Here is a 17,265-nt window from a genome sequence, read left to right on the forward strand (position 1 = left end):
TCCATGTTCAAAAGAGGAAAAACCATGTCACCCAACTTAAATGTCCTCTATCTCTTTGATTATTAAGCAAATGAAAACTGCTCCTCACTGGTCCAAAGAGAAGGCAATCCAGAAAATCACCAACATTTACATTGTGTTTATTGAGTTCCAGGAAGTGAGGGCAAGAACATCTACAAATAAACAGTATCTGCTTAGTCCTCTACTTGAGAAAGAGAAACACTGGTTTTAAGAACAAAAATAAATATTCTATATTTAAGATATATGTAACTGATTACAGTGAATCTCAAAGATTCAGAAGTCAGTGGAGTTTCATATTCAATGCCACCACGAAGGTCTACAACTCCTATTCTTAAATAATCAGTAAGTACTGAAATATAGGCATAAGTGGAAACTACTAATACATTTTATTCTAAGTAGGGCAATGATATGAAATGGCACATAGAAATACAAACGGGAATCATATCCTTGACAAACAAAAATATACCTTCCCTATGATGCTTTGTGCATCAGATGAAAACATATGGTTTAATCATTTATATTATTTTTAGTGATTAAGGTGTGAAACCTGAGTAATTTCAAAACTACTGAAAAGTCTCTCCCATCTAGGAGTTGCTGCCCATCATAGAGCCCGACCGATCATGGATGTCTGGGTCCCTTTGTTTAACCGTACAGAGTGTGACAATTCTCATCACTTGTCTAACCATAGTTGTTTGCTCAGCAATCATTTTCAGAAGAACTGACGTACAGCAGGTTAAATAAAAATGATATTCAAAAGAATACATTAAATCACACTTTGAGAAACTAAATCTCAACTTTACCACTTGGCAACATTTAGATACATCACTATGAAATGCTTTTGGAGTAAAAACATTTTAACCATAAGTGGAAATACCTAGGTACGTTACTGTTACAACTAAAACCCTGCATGATATTTACCACATTAAAAGGGTGATAACAGTTGTTCAGATATTAACATAGGGTATAAATAAGTTTTTAAATAAATAAATATCATTGATATTTCTGTTTGGCAGGCCGAAGGGAACTGCTAATAATTCTATGGCTGCTGTTTAACAGCATTAACAGAGTCATCCGTGATGAAAGTACTGATGATGCTCGCACTCAATTGAGACATGATTATAGAACAAATGACTATAATGATACAACTGAATACAGAGTCCTGAAAACATGACGGTCACACTAAGCTTTAAGCTTGCGTATTTTTGTTGGATGCTGCTTCGAATATGGGTGGGAACAGGATATGACATCATATTTCAGGGCATTAAAGTTTTCATATGTAGTTACGTTTTACAGCACTAAAGTGTCAAACAATATTTGAAAGCAATGAAAAAATTATTATGTTTGCACCTGTTTTCAATGAAGCCACAAAACAGGCAAACTCTGTACGTTCTTTTTAGAGTCTTGCAAAGCTGGATTGTAAAGTACAGGATAGTTCGATACTGCTATCGATACTACCACCATTTTTTTCCTTTCTTTTTTTTTTACTAAAAAGGTCACGATCATCAATTAGTCGCACATCTTCACATGATGCAATTTGATACTACGCAAAATAGTATGAAAATTCTACACATGGGCTTGCGTTTCTGGTCTGCCGTTTTCTGATACATTTGAATGTCTCCATTGAAGTCTATGGAGCGCTAAAGCCTAGTGTGACCGCCGCTTTATTCACTAAAATATCAAACTAAGTGAACAAACTGTTATTCCTTTGATGATACCTTTTGAACATGTAGCCAAATAATCGGTCGGACTCTACTCCTAGGGTCAGTGCTGGGGTAAGGTCTAGGAAAATATACCATACTTTTACCCCAGTCTTCAGATTGAGACCTATGATAGTACCATATAATTCTTTAGTTTGTGTGCACTCTGTGAGGAAATCAAAAACATTGAAACATTCATATCTAAAATGGTTTCTGACAGGCACCATCACTTATTCTAAAGTTTCTACAGTATCACTGTCCCTACCAGAGGTAGTATCACGTCAATGCCAGTCTTAAGTGTCCTTTAAGGAAAAGTATTTGAAAATACAACAGTACAGGAGGCAACTACTGCCAAGAACAGCATCTGGCTTGGACACCATCTTGACAAATACAGCAGAAAAACCTGATGTGTTACGATTATTGGCATTGGGCCTTGGGTGGGGGAAGAGTTCCATAACAGAAACGTTATTTTGTCGTCTTCCTTTGGAACGCCGAGATGAGAGTGTTGGTCCTGCAGACGCTGCCTCAGAGGAAAGGCTCCACACCCAGTCCCATGAAGGCATTTGGATCCATGTTGAAGGAGGACTCAAAGGACTGCTGGGCATTCTGGTGCAACTTCTGGTGGTGTCGCAGGTTGGACTTGCTGGAGAAGCGCTTATCACAGAGAACGCAGGAGAAAGGCTTCTCTTTAGTATGAATGCGTCTGTGGCAGATGAGCTGGGTAGACACGCGGAACGCCTTGCCGCATTCCAGGCACTGATAGCGCTTGGGCTCTGTGTGAATTCGCCGGTGGTTTTTCAGTGCCATCAGGTTGGTGAACTCCTTTTGACACACTGAGCAGAAAAAGGAGCCCGTTTTGTGGCTGTTTTTGTGGTTGAGCAGGGATCCAGCATGCCGATATGAACGCCCGCAGTGCTCACACACATGGCTCTTCTCCTCTTTATCAAATGCGTCACCACTCTCTTGCTGATCTTCCTGGTCAGAGAAGCCTTCGTGCATTTGGCTAAACTCTGGATCCATTTTGGAGAAACCCAGTTGTTGGTTAAGTCCAGAGTCCCAATCCAAACCCTGCGACATCTGAAGGTCTTGCTGATGACGGGACTGTTCTTGCATGCTATGGTGAACCTCCTGGTGCTGCTCAAAGCTGGCCAAGTTGGGGAAGTTCTGCTGGCAAACACTGCAGTAATAAGGGAGTCCCTTGCTGTGAACCTCCATGTGGCTCTGCAGGTGTGAAAACTCGCAAAAGGTCTTTCCACAATCTGGGCAGCAGTGACGGGCCATCTGGGAGTGGCTCTGGAGTTCCAGATGATCAGTGAAGGTTTTCAGGCAGAGACTACAGTGGAGCAGGTCAGCCGAATGAGTCTTTTTATGGTTGAGAAGAGATCCAGCGTGTCTGTAAGAGCGTCCACACTGATCACACCTACAAAAGAGAACGAGAGATACTTAGAAAGAGAGAAATAAAAACAGAAGTTCACCATATTATCTGCCATGTTCTTTCAAAGTAAAATACAAGAAACTCAGACTTAGTATTCAACAAAGTCATGCAACATTAGAAAAAGATAATGGTTAGACTTTACAGTAAAACTACAATAAAGAACAGTGTCATTGACTATGTTGTACCACTGATACCCTGCTGATCACTGCCTGTGGTTATCCTCAGAACATACCCAAGGTGTGTTTATGAACTTAATACTGGGGGCGTTTTTTAACATAGCTGTATACTGCAAACATGCGTCCATCCCCAACAATCATGGACACTGAGCCTCCTTGGGTTTTAATAGCTCCCTCTGGTGGGGAACCTTAGTTACATAGCAATGAAGAGTTTTGAAAAATAAACAAACAAACAAACAACACTGCATGAATAATGCCAAAATAAGGTATTTGGATTATTAACAAAAGCCTCAGGAGTCAATAAAATGAAAAGCTTTATTTAAAAAAAAAATAGAATAAATACTGATTAACTTACATGTAACACTTGTCACCTTCATCCTGACTGAGTGGGGAGGCTGACGAGCCATTTCTATAACAACGATGCCTCTTAAGTCCAGATTTTCTCTTAAACCTCTTCCCACATGTATGGCAGCTGTAATGGGTAACTCCTCTGGCATGGATCTTTTGGTGATTGTACAGGATGCTAGAGAGACGGAAAGCTTTGCCACAGGTTGTGCAGACATATTTCTTTTTCTGCGTGTGGATGCGAGTGTGATTACGTAATGCCATGGGATTGGAAAAAGGCTTGGCACAGAAGGAGCAGGTGAAATGGCCAGTTTTGTGTGTGTTCTTGTGGTTCAACAGACTGCCAGCATGACGGTAGCTTCGACCACAAATGTTACACTTAAAAGGCCTTTCCTCTTTCACCACAAATGAATCTCCATTGTGGTTATGGTCAGTGGCTGCAGGGGTAGACTCAGGGTCACGGTCTTTGCTACAGCTGTGGCCTGCAAGTTGCTCAGCAGTGGGAAATACCAGGCTGCATTTCTTGCATGTTAAATCCTTTGCTCGTCTCCGACCTCTACCCTTTCCTTTCAATGCTGCATTCTTGCGATTGTGTTTACAAGTATGGTTCAGTAATTGTTTCTTGCCCCGGAATGCCTTCCCACAGTCCTGGCAGCAGTGCTTTTTGACCGAGAAGTGAATACGTAAATGGTTCTTCATCGCTAACTGGTTGCTGTAGGTATTGTTGCAGACGGCACAATAATATTCTCCTGTCTTGTGCGAGTTTTTGTGGTTGACCAGACTACCAGCATGCCGATAACTCCGCCCACATTGGTCACAGACAAAAGGCCGTGGGTCATTAGGATCCCCCGAGTGGCCGTCTTTTTCTGGGCTGGACTCCACACTACCAGGAATGTCCTTTTGCTTGCGGCGTCGGCCGCGTCTTTTTCTGCTTGCGTTGACCGCCTGCATCCCACTCACAGAGACACTCCCACTCATCTCCATGAGGGCCTGAATCTGTTTGTTGAGTTCCTCAATCTTGGCCTTGTTTTCCCGATGAACTCTCTGATGGTTCAACAGTTGTTTGTGGATTTTAAAAGCTTTCCCACATTCTGTGCAACTATGCCTAGAAGAGGAAAAAAATAAGAATATTGAGGATTGAGTTGTGAAATCTATGGTAACATACGTGCAATTATAAAAGCCACGGTAGCATAATAAACATTTGAAACTAATCTTTACTTACTTCTTAACATCAAAATGTGTTCTCTGGTGGTTCTTAAGGGCCAACAAGTTGTAAAAGCGCTTCTGACAAACAAAGCAACGGAACACTCCCGTTTTGTGTGACTTTTTGTGATTTAAAAGTGAGCCTGCATGTCTGTATGAACGGCCACACTGGTCACATTTGTAGAGTCTCTCTCCGCTGTCTGGACTCTCCTTAAAATATTCAGGCTCTTGTCTGAGAGCATTGACAATATCTGTTTTTTCATCATACTCTTCAAGATTCTCATTACACTGTCCAGGGCAATTATGACTCTCAAGTTGAGCAACACTGGTACAGACTACACCACACTTCCCACAGATAATACTCTCCTTTTCTTCTTTTGGTTGGTGCTCATTCTGGTCCGGTGTTACATATTGTTCTGGTTGTCCATCCACTGTATTGCTATGTAAAAGCTGATGAGCTAGAAGGTCCTGTTTTTTTGTGAAACTTTCTCCACAAGTGCTACAGATAATCAGATCACAGTCACCTTGCTGGACCTGACCTGGTTCATCATCTTTCTCTGCCTCGAGTGAGGACATCGAGGAGGGGCCTGACGTTGATGGGGTTCCATGGATTTGAGTGTGACCACGGAGATGGCTCCTGAGCTCCCGCATGCTGGTGTAGTGCTTCCCACACACGGAACACTGATACATCTCTCCATCATCCTCCTCGTCCTCTTCATCGCTATTTTTGCAGTGAAGTTTATCTTCATTGTCACTCATCATCTGATCATGCATAGTGTCATGAAAGTAAGTAAGATCACTGCCATTGTGTCCCTCAAAAACCATTTGCTCCCCTGAATCTCCCACAGCATGTTTATAATCTGCAGACTTAAAGTCCATTTCACAATCTGGACTGATACTGTTTGACTGATACTGCTGATTCAAGAGAGGGCACATGTGTGACTTGATCCCTGCAATATCAGTAAATGTCTTTCCACAGTCTGCGCACATGTGCCTCTCCATGAGGGCTTCATCCTGAGGTAGGTCCATGTGTCTGTCCTCAGAGAACGAACTGTCAAACTGTTCCTGGAATTCTGGGCCATCATGATCATTGATATTCTCCTCATCAGAATTCATGTGTACAGAGTCTCCCATATCCTGAGGAAGGCCCAGAATGCCACTTACCTCATCTTCATGAGGAAAGCCTTCATGTGTCAGGGGTTCTGAGGAAAGCCAGTCACCTTCAGCACTGGGAATCACCATAGAAGGTCTCCCCTTGTGGATGCGAAGGTGGCTGCGCAGGGCAGCCAGATGGGGGTAGTTCTTACGGCAAATAGAGCACTGGAAAATACCTGTCTGATGGGAACGCTTGTGGTTGATGAGACTACCTGCATGTCGGTAGCTCTTGCCACAAACGTTACATTTAAAACGTCGGTCTGAGCTACCAGATTGATCTTGTTTATCATCAGTAGCTTGCTCAGAAAGTTCAGGGTTGAGGTTTGCTGAAGGCAGGGCCAGATGCTCTCCCTGAGTATCTAAAAGAGTTGGTTCATCACCAATGGGGTGAGGTACATATATATGACCATTTTCCATTGGTCCCTGGGTTTGGTCATAATCAACAGCTTTATCGAGTAATGGAGGCAATGGTGGAGTGTCACTGGAGGATGGATATGGATTAGACTCAGGTGACTGATTAATACTGTATGAAAAAGGATGGTCCTCCGGTGTGCTAATAGGGAGCTCAAAGGATACTGAAGATGAGTTATGCAACATGATGTGATTTTGAAACTCATCATCATTCGGAAATGCTGACTGACAAAGGTGGCAGAAATGGATATTTGTGGCTCCATTCTGCAACACTTTTGACACCTGTTCTGACGTAGAGTCTGTGTAAGCCTCAGGGGTCAATGGGCTAACCGTGCTGGGATGACTTCTAGTTTTACTGTGGATTCGTTGGTGACTGGTAAGGGCAGCGAGATTGTTGAACTGTTTGAAACAGACTGAACACTCAAATATGCCCATCTGGTGAGTTTTCTTGTGATTTATCAGGCTTCCATGATGCCTATAGGTCTTCTCGCACATGTCGCATTTAAACGGCCGGTCCTCATCATCACCAGCGGTGTCATGTTCAGTAGCAGAGCTTGGAATCAACTCGGACATCAAACCATTGCTGAAGCCATTATCAGGGGCAACATCCAACTCTAAGTCTGATGGCAGTTCTGGGATTATATTGAAATCCTGCTCATCTATTTGCTGTAATTGCTCGTCATCACAAATGCCTCCAGCCCGATTACGTTTCAGCTGATTGTTCTTGGTTCTTTCCTGAAACCCTCTATTATGATGCACCTTTTGGTGAGTTGCCAGTTGATTCGCGAGGCGAAAACCTTCACCACAGTCCATGCAAGTATACTTCTTTCGCGTTGTGTGAATACGCAAATGACTTTTGAGAGCCAATGCGTTGGACAGCCTCCGAGAACATATGTGACACTGAAAGGAGCCAATGTCATGAGTTTTCTTATGATTAGCCAAACTACCAGCGTGCCTGTATCCCCGTCCGCATTCGTCGCATTTGAATTTCCGATCATCCTCGGACTGATGACAGGTTTCTGTGTGCTCCAATAGACTGGGCATGTTGGAACATGCTATACCACAGTGCTTACATAAAAAGCCTTTGGTCTTGCCTGGCTGTTGCATAGCCTCAATGGTATAATAGAGTGATGTAAAATACTAACAAGAGCCAGTTTGTGTATGAGAAATGGGGGCACCTTTTTTAAAGGTGAGGTCCTTGTCCTCACTTTCATCAAAGTGATGGTGTATGTAAAGTCCATATGCAAAGGTGATTTTTATGAATGGAGAAATGAACGCATTCTGTTCCATGCCATTGAAAATCTGATAACTGGGCTCATAAGGGTGCACACAGTGGATGGATGCTGGAAACAGACAAGAGTTAAAAAGGTTAAAAGTCTGTACAGCACTACTCCAGTGCATTCAAATAACATTTTATGCATTTAAAATAAAAATATTAATACAAAAAGTAGACCTTAGTAGGGGCTAGACTTGTCTTCTGAGATTTCCACTTGTAGGTGTTATCATGAAAAATGTAACTGTTAAAAATTAAATTAAAGTGAACGCACTAAGCTTCTAACATTCAGAAGAACATAAGTAACTTGTAACTTAACAGTAATAGCCAGGGACTGAGCCAGAAATGTTCCGTTTACTTCTTAGAAATGGATGTACTGTTCATGGGTCATACTGACTTTGGGCGTCTGATTTAGATAGTAATATTTGAAATGAGCAATGCTGAACATATCTACAATTTGGGGATTTTCAGGAGCAGTACATATACACAAAACCACTTCTCGTGCCTGGGGATGCTTCTACAAGCAGGTGTGTCATGTGGTATAAGTGCAAACAATACATAGAGGTAATGTAACCCCTGTAAAGCCCTCAATTTGTTTCATTTTAATTAAAAGCAATTGGTGTCAAATGATACTACACAACTTTTTAAAATCTGTATAACTCTTGGATCAAAATGACAAACATTATACACAACCTATATAATAAGTAAATTGGTATAGCAGATACACCAAAGAGTAAATATGTCCCCCTCCCCGCCATGTTCAATAGAGAAAATGAGTCAATCACATATAGTTCATATATAGTTTCACATGTAGTTACATATTAGGTTCCACTTTAAGTTAAAATTAAAAGAGGGTCATTTTGACCTACATAAGGCGAGGGTTATGAACATATTTATCCCATCGTATGTATTATTTCCAGACGACGCGACCCTGGCACGTCGACTTTGTGCAGAATTTTATTTTGTTTTACATGTTTTAGGATTTAGAGATGGTAAATTGTGGAGACTGTGCCAGCTGGCTAACACAATGGGCTTCTATTTACACAGTAAACAATTCCCTTGCATGGTAGCTAGCAAGACAAACATAACCTTGTCAATAAGCTGGCAACCGTATTAATTTATAAACGCAACATATTTGAAATACCTGTGCATTGGCGATGTTAAAGCAACGGGTTTTAATGTATGACTTGACCATCTGATCAGAGCGAGATGATAGACTGAACAAGCATCGACAAGCATTAGCTAAGCTAATTTATCCAGATAGCTCGCTAGCCAGTTAGCATTTCTAACCAAGATAGATAGCACACAAGTTCAACATAACACCGAACAGTTACCGTTCAATTGTATAAAGTACATACATAGGGCGTCGCAGATGCTTTCGAATGATTTGTTATTTGCAGGTGCGTTATATCCATTTGTGTTTTTTTTTTTTTGACTCAGGGCGGCTGTACACGTCCCCGTTCGCACCAATTGTCTTTTCCCACTTCCGGCTGCTGTCGCTGAGAAACAGGAAATGTGCATCAATGAAACAAGGTCCGACGCGACATTTTCACGATATTCATAAAATTAATATCAATAACATTACCTCTATGATAAAACGATACTTTATGTACCCTAAATTAACAGACAATATGCTGACCTTATTTTAGATTTTTGTTTATCCTCAAACAGGAGCTGTAAATATAGTCTACCGGTTAGCGTTATATTTCTCCTCCCACAACACAATCCCCATTTTCTAGTCAGATAGTTAACTAGTTATCTCCGACTGTGATGTACTTACCATAACGCCACGTCTAGCAGGCGTTTGCAAACAACAAAGGACTGGTATGAGTTTTTAATCGACTGGCATATCAGACTTTTTACAGTCCCGTGGATGTGCGGAAATGCTGTAGCTTCTTGCCGCCTCGAACTCACGGTCCTAAAGCCTCTCGGGTACTGTAGCACCGCTGAAAGCAGTTAATTTACAACACAGAGCGCTCTCTCGGAAACATCTTCCACGCCTGATTATTGCAGTTACTGGTAAGATTTTATTCATCATATCGCGCACATTCTTGCGGGAACTTCAATCATGACACATACAGTGACGGATCGTTAAAAGTACATGGCTCGTTCAGCGGTCCTAAAGCCAGCCATTTTGTGTAACCCTGGCTGTTATGCGTGTGCTTAAATGCTAATTCTGTGGCTTAAATAACCATTGCATTGCATGCTTAACACCGATCTGCCCAGCTACCCGGAAGACATTTTCGTCAGGTGTTTCACTGTAGACGCTAGACAGCTTCCCTCAGCGAGTGTTTTGTCTAGCTAACTAATTGTCCCTGAGGTCCTAATGCCGGCCATTTTGTGTCGTCTGCTGTACTCTCTACATGCAAGTATCACTTTAGTACTAACCAATGAGCTAACACGTGCAAACACTGGTACTATCCATGTTCTGGTATTCACCTGTTAACAACATATCATTAACTTACAGAATGATGGCCTCACCTCAGCCAGGCAGCCCACCTACAGCTGAGCAGCACACTCCAACTCCTGAGATTGAGCCCATTGAAGAGAGTGAGAATACAGCTGAGAAACCAACTAAAAGAAGAAACAAAGGAAAACCGTCAAAATCTCAGAACCTATTTAAATGCTCAGACTGCCAGGACGCATTTTCCAGCTCCTCTGCTCTACAGAGCCATAAGCTCTCAGCTCACGGTCAAGACAAGCAGCAGCCGTACACCTGTGGCCAATGCAGCAAGACCTTCTCAAGCCGTGCTCAACTCTCTAAGCATCAGCGCTCGCATTCAGCTGAGCGTCCATTCCAATGCCCTCAGTGCCATAAAGCATACAAGACTCATACCGAGTTGCGCAATCACAGCCGCTCCCACACTGGAGAAAAACCCTTTGTTTGTACTGAATGTGGCAAGGCATTTATGCAGGCCATCTGCCTGCGCATTCACATGACACAACACAGTGGCGAGAGGCCTCATTCTTGCCCGCACTGCTCTAAGAGCTATCCTACGCTGTCCAAGCTGAAAGTTCACCAGCGCTCCCACACAGGAGAGAAGCCTTATTTCTGTGCAGAATGTGGCAAGAGTTTCGCCGACCCCTCTGTGTACCGCAAGCATCGGCGCAATCACCAAGGTCACCGGCCATATTCCTGCCAACAGTGTTCCAAGACATATACGGAACTCAAGGATCTGAAGAACCACGAACGTTCTCATACTGGTGAAAAGCCATACCTTTGCTCAGACTGTGGCAAGGCCTTCTCACGCTCCTCCTCCTTGGCCTGTCACCTGCGTATTCACTCCCAGAGCAAGCCATACCAGTGTGAGCAATGTGGCAAAGGCTTTACTCAGCTCTCTTCTTACCAATCCCACCTTCGCACTCACTCTGGTGAGAAGCCCTTTCTCTGTCCACAGTGTGGCAAGATGTTCTCAGACCCTTCCAGTTTTCGCCGGCACCAGAGGGCACATCAGGGATTTAAACCTTACCCATGTGACAAGTGTACCAAGAGATTTCGACAGCCAGCTGATCTAGCCGTGCACCAACGTGTGCATTCGGGTCAAAGACCATACAAATGCCAAAATTGCGACAAGGCCTTCGTTGCATCTTGGGATCTGCGTCGGCACATGCTGGTGCACACCGGCCTTCGACCGTTCTCCTGCACCGATTGTGGCAAGTCCTTTGCAGAGCGTTCCAGTCTCAACAAGCACAGGAGGGTGCATTCTGGAGAGCGGCCATTCAAGTGCCAGATGTGTTTCAAGTCATTTGTCATGTCATCCAGTCTGCGTAAGCACGAAAGGACCCACTTACCTGAGAGACCTGTCCGACAAGAACAGCCCACTGAATCCGAGCAAGTCTTTCCCCAAAACACCAGACCACAATTCTCTTGTGTTCACTGTGAAATGATCATTTTTGGGACATGGGAAGAGGTACAGGCCCACACCAGCCTCCATGCAATCTCTCCTCCATCAGATTCAACAAATATTCGCACTGGCCCGTTTATTTGCGAGACATGCCAGGCTGAGTTCCCTCAGTTATCTGAACTCCAGGCACATGAGAAGGTACACCCCAAGCCACGACCACATATATGTGACAGCTGTGGCAAAGGTTTCTTGAACAAAGCTGGATTACGTAAGCATCAGCGCATCCACTCCAACAGTCGCCCACACTGCTGTGCAGTCTGTGGTAAGTCTTTCCTCTTTGCTGCTTACCTCCGCAAACATCTGCGTACACACCGAGACAATCAGTCATCATCTCCCCTGCCACAGACAGATGTAACCCACACACAGCCATTGCCGTCCCCATCGAGTGCATCCTCCCCAGTAAAATCGGAGCCCGCTGCGATTTCTCTAACTGTGCCCGTCATTGTACCAGCGACAGCGTTCCAGACATTGTCAGGCCATGTGTACATAAACAAAGAAGAGGACATTTGAAATACCAGTGTACTGGACATGATTTTCAATATTGGGTGGGGTTTTTTTCATTAAGGCAGCGCAAAGTGGTTGCTTCCTACCAGTTGCTTCCTACACGCCTTACAAAGCACCCATGTGTGCAAATAGTCCCAGCTTGACATGCCATATAAAAAAGGGTGGGTAGGGTTGCTCACTCACAGCTCCAGGGTCCCAGGTTTGGTGACTGTCATTCCAGAAGGAATTGGATAAGATACTCTGCCCCTAGTTGTGAATGAGTGTGTGAATGTATGTATGCATGGTGCTCTGCAATGAACTGGAGTCCCATCCAGAGTGTATTCTCATCTCCCGCCTACTGCAACCCTGATCAGGATAAAGTAATAAATAACACACATACATACATACATACATACATACATACATACATACAAGTCTCTTATTAAATCCTGCATTCCCTTCTAAACTTTACAAGTTCTTCAAAGGTTACTTGGATTGTTAAAGTTTCTTGACTTCATCTGCTAGGCACATATGATAGCTCAACTCTCTGTTGTAAGGTTCTATATGGAACAGATGATGTTCATTTAAAACAATTAAAGGGTTGTGTAATTACCTTTTTACTGAGTATGAATCAAGAGAATTTTGTATGATAACTATAAAAAGGTGCTGTTTATACATTATTATTATTATTATTATTATTATTATTATTATTATTATTACTCATAATAAAAAAATCTTTATTTAAATGAATTTAATTGATTACATATAACCATGTGTATTTGTGTGATTGATCATTGCTACTATATCAAAGTTTATATCAATCTTTGATATACATTTTTGCTCTAAGTTAGTGGAAGGGTCAGTATTTTACATACAGTTCAACTTTACACAAATGCATGAATTTATTAGATTATAGCCACTACCTGTACTTGTCAGTTTACCCTTGGACAAATGGCAGTTTACTCTTGACTATTCTGTATTCAATAAAGTTATCTAAGTTCAACACATTGTGTTTATTTATAGGATTTTTTTTTGCTATTAAAAAAAATGATATTTCCTTGATAAGTTGTAAATCTTACTTCTTGTTTTTAAAAACACATTACTATTATTACTTCTTGTAGGACCTAATAGAAAGTGTGACCTAAATTGAGTGTGGTAAACAATGAGTCATAGAAATTTTGATGATGTTAGCAGTTTAATACACTATACACCGAGTGGCTGAGAATAGTATCATTGTCAGCATCGTTGAAACAAAAGACTGTCACCTTGTTCTTGCCAGATATTTTCTCTAGGTAAGTTTATTTTTATATTTTAAAATTACGTACTGTCTGATATGAAGAAACTTATAAGAAATATGAGACTATATAGCTGGGATATATAAAGGTCAATAACCATTAATATGCAAGTTTGTTTTCTTTATTAGCCAGAAGAACTTGAACCTGAAGAACGATGGCAGCAATTGTTACTGGTCTGATCCCCATCCTCCGCACTGCAGTGGACACCACCACCACCTACAAAGGTCGTACCATGTGGTTCGGCTTTCTTTGTATTCGCCTCGTGACGCTTTTTGTTGCTGAAATGCCTTGGTTTAAACTGAATTCAGACTTCAGCTGCACCATCACAAGGGACAGCGTGTGCACTAGAACCTGCTTCAACCAACACTTTGATAAACCTGTGGTAATGGTTTGGAACTATATTTTCATCCTCCTCATTCTGTCGGTCCTGATCATGGAGCTTTTCACTACCCACATACACTCAGTTTTTGAGAAGCGCACCAGAGAGAAGAACGAATCTCTGGGCGAGCTGAAAAGTGCAAGTGACCCCGTCAATAACACAACTGCGATGATGATTTTAGACATGCACGGAAGCAGGAACACTGTGCTCTTCTACCTGTTCAGCATTATGCTGCGGATTTTGGTGGAGTTTTGGTTTGTGTATGTTCTGCTTTATTGGAACTTGTCTAAACTAAACCAAGGGGTGTTCATATGTAAGAGTTATGACACTGGATGTCCAGATCAAGAGTGTTTGGTGAGTGGCACTGCTGAGAAACGCATGTCTATCTATGCTCTAGTGTCCGTTTCTGTCGTGGGTATCATCAGCAATTCTGTGTTCTGTATCCACTTGATTGGCCACTACCTCTTGTAGCTGTTTTACCAAAAAATCCTCCAGTGTGTAACTTCATTGTTTGCTAAATGTGTTTTGGTTTCTCTTAACAAGTATGGTCTTTCATTCATGTCTTTCTTTGGTCTGTTAAACATTTTCAGTCCAGTGTACTTTGTATGAAATTGTTTGAATATCACTGGATTTAGAACAGGTTTGCTGTGTTTATTGATTTGTGAAATGTGTGGCAATAAAGGGTGTTACAATTTGATCAGTTTTGGCTGTATTGAGCATGGTGTTTCTGACCTAACATTTCTGTTCTTTCTTTCTTTTTCTTTTTTTACCTTTTGGGGTGAAATGTTGGAACATTGTACTTTAAGAACTGTATAAGTGCACAAGACATTTGTTCTCCTATTGCAGACATGCACATTATATCTTTTTTGTTTGTTTCAGGTTTGTCAATAAATTGGCATGCACTAAATATTTTCCCCATCAGTCATTTTGAGATCATGGGCTATGATGCTATAAATAAGAAACATAATGATTTACTTAATTAAGCTTATTGATTCTCTATGGTCATGACAAGGTTAGTTGCAGAGGTCTGAATGCAGTATTCTCTCATTAGGCACTTTCACCTCACATTAATACCACTTATTATTATTAATGTTTGACTTTGAATATGCATTGTGATTCTGATGCATTGTTTGAGACCCAAAATTAATTTTAGGTCTTCCATCTGCTCATAGAAAGGATGGTTCTTGTCTACTTATCCTTCAGGACCTGGGCAACTGATATGACCACAGTGCTGAATATCTCAATAAACAGTTCTTTCAATTTCAAATTATTCATTTTCATAAAAATATCTATATTATATAAACACATGTACTTCAGTTATATTTTAGACAAGATTTGTATGCATCTTTTCATTCAGCAAAAAAAACAACAAAAAAAAACTCCCACTAAACAAGGATTACACATGAAAATTATTCAAATCTACAGACAAAACTCAGAGGACAGAAACTAACAATCAAGACTAAATGAACAGTGCTCTACGGTAACAATTGTTTTTGCTCCTAATTACAAAAATATAGGAGCACAGTCAAAGATTTAGGAGTACGGTTGAAGTTTAGTTTTTTTTAGAGATGGTAACGTTAATGTGCCACAATATAACGCACAAGTTGGCATGAGAAAACTTGAGCTTGTCAATTATGACAGAATTTAGGAACATAGTGTGAGCCATGACAAATTAATTTACCTTCTAATAAACTAAATTTAATATTTTCAGTTAATTTTATAGGCTGTATGCAAAAAAACAACAACCATTAACCTGTTCCACCTTGTAAACAAATCCAATAAAACTCAATGTTCAGTCTTTGAAGACTGCTCCTCTTAAATATATTGAAAGATAAAATATTAGACATTTCCCACTGTCATGGTTCTGGGTTGGAGCCAGTTCTCGAACTGCTCTGCGAATATTGTGTATATAGGCCTATCTGTATAATCTCATATACAATGTGATTGAGTGAGTTCATTTATCCGCCAGCTACAAAGTGCTTTAGTTTACTGGTGTTCATTACTGATGCTCTGATCAGGATTTTTACAGCCGATACCGATTTCTTGTCATCTTGATCCACCGAAACCGATCCAGATACCAATCTTTATTTTTGTTTAAGCTTTAATCAGGAGGCCTATCAAAAGCAGTTAAATGTAAGCTCTCTGCTCATGGTCATTGTTAATTGAATTTAAATAATAGAAATGAGAAATACTGTTGGTTAATTGATAAATAAACAAGCATAAAATGTTTATTTTTAAAAATATTTTAACGAATAAAGAGTCCTAATTAAAAGTAGACTAATACAAAAATGATCCATATTAGGAAAAAGAAGGCTAGTAGCCTTCTAAGGAAATAGACTACTAAGCTTAATGTCAAATTGATATTAAATACAACCCAATGTAATTACACATTATTTAATTTGTCATTTTATTTATATTTTGTGAATGTATTATATATTTTTTCTATTAAATTATTTCTTTATAACTAAGCACATTTTCTGTCTTTACATTTTACAGTTTTTTTTTGTTTGTTTGTTTATCATTGTTCCTTTTAGATGGGTTCCCAGTACAGTGTTGCCATGTCTGCTGATAATATTTCATTTTTTGGGGGATTAAATCACAACATTTAAATTGGTATTGACTTCTCTAGTGATATCTGGCAACCCTGAGTTTAAATGAAGTGAATGTCTATTAGAGTTGGTGAATAGAGTGAAGGGAGAGCAGCAGTGTACTGTATGTTTACAGATTGAAAAGCTGCTCTTGATTAGGATTGGTGAGGAATTATTTGCAGTATTTACACACTTGTCCAGTTGACTGAGGTGATGAAAAGCACAGTGAAAGTAACTGTTGCACAGTGTAGATGCATTTTGGACTTGTAATTTTTATTCCGATTGTATTATACAACTCTGAACAGGTCACTTGCACTGGTGCGAATAATGTTTTTTCACAGTCGCACAAAGTACTTTTCAGTGGCAAATGTGAGTGAAATGGTCGCACTGTAGAGCCCTGATGAAATTTGAGGTCTCATCCTTCAGCTGACAAATTTGCTGAATAAACTAATGCTGACCACGATTTCAATAGTGCTGTATAAATAAAGGCATGCTTGAGAAATTGAAACAGAATGTCTGAACCCTTTGTCTGTACTGAATGGTACAGTACTGTTGGCGGATATCTCCAACCGCATCGGTTCAGTTTGTCCAGGAAAAGCAAAAACATAAGAGTTATTTTGATCACACCTGTATATATATATATATATATATATATATATATATATATATATATATATATATATATATATACACACACACAACATCTGATAACTGATGAGCTACAAGAATCTCCCACGTTAGCAGCCTACCCACGAGTATCACATATCCTCTCTGGCTTTCCTCAGTTTCATGCAATGCTCATAATTTTAATCAGCACAATTTTTAGTAGCTTTGTGGATTTTTTTGTAGATTGTGGATTATATTTTGGTATATGTAAACTCATATATTTCATAGAGAACTAT

The 17,265-nt window shown here is 40.6% G+C and overlaps 3 protein-coding genes across 4 annotated transcripts; 2 read left to right on the forward strand and 1 right to left on the reverse strand.

Annotated features, from left to right (window-relative positions):
- Nucleotides 1–121: 121 nt before the first annotated feature.
- znf646 (zinc finger protein 646) lies at nucleotides 122–9,627 on the reverse strand. Of its 2 annotated transcripts, XM_053685394.1 has the most exons (5): nucleotides 9,494–9,627; nucleotides 9,072–9,212; nucleotides 4,894–7,783; nucleotides 3,682–4,776; nucleotides 122–3,135 (listed from the first exon to the last, which is right to left on the reverse strand). In XM_053685394.1, exons 3-5 carry the CDS (start codon nucleotides 7,545–7,547, stop codon nucleotides 2,241–2,243), a joined length of 4,644 nt encoding a protein of 1,547 aa, XP_053541369.1. In that variant the 5' UTR covers nucleotides 7,548–7,783; nucleotides 9,072–9,212; nucleotides 9,494–9,627; the 3' UTR covers nucleotides 122–2,240. The 2 variants fall into 2 exon arrangements, with proteins under 2 accessions (XP_053541369.1, XP_017338551.1); XM_017483062.3 differs by lacking the exon at nucleotides 9,072–9,212 and having other exon boundaries at nucleotides 9,494–9,626.
- znf668 (zinc finger protein 668) lies at nucleotides 9,592–12,619 on the forward strand. The gene is made up of 2 exons (XM_017483074.3): nucleotides 9,592–9,732; nucleotides 10,181–12,619. Exon 2 carries the CDS (start codon nucleotides 10,182–10,184, stop codon nucleotides 12,126–12,128), a length of 1,947 nt encoding a protein of 648 aa, XP_017338563.1. The 5' UTR covers nucleotides 9,592–9,732; nucleotide 10,181; the 3' UTR covers nucleotides 12,129–12,619.
- Nucleotides 12,620–12,857: 238 nt separating this feature from the next.
- Nucleotides 12,858–14,472, forward strand: LOC108273679 (gap junction beta-3 protein). Its single transcript, XM_017483085.3, has 2 exons — nucleotides 12,858–13,393; nucleotides 13,525–14,472. Exon 2 carries the CDS (start codon nucleotides 13,551–13,553, stop codon nucleotides 14,244–14,246), a length of 696 nt encoding a protein of 231 aa, XP_017338574.1. The 5' UTR covers nucleotides 12,858–13,393; nucleotides 13,525–13,550; the 3' UTR covers nucleotides 14,247–14,472.
- Nucleotides 14,473–17,265: the final 2,793 nt, after the last annotated feature.

The sequence above is a fragment of the Ictalurus punctatus genome, chromosome 13 (assembly GCF_001660625.3).
Source record: "Ictalurus punctatus breed USDA103 chromosome 13, Coco_2.0, whole genome shotgun sequence".
In the NCBI taxonomy this organism is placed as follows: Eukaryota; Metazoa; Chordata; class Actinopteri; order Siluriformes; family Ictaluridae; genus Ictalurus; species Ictalurus punctatus.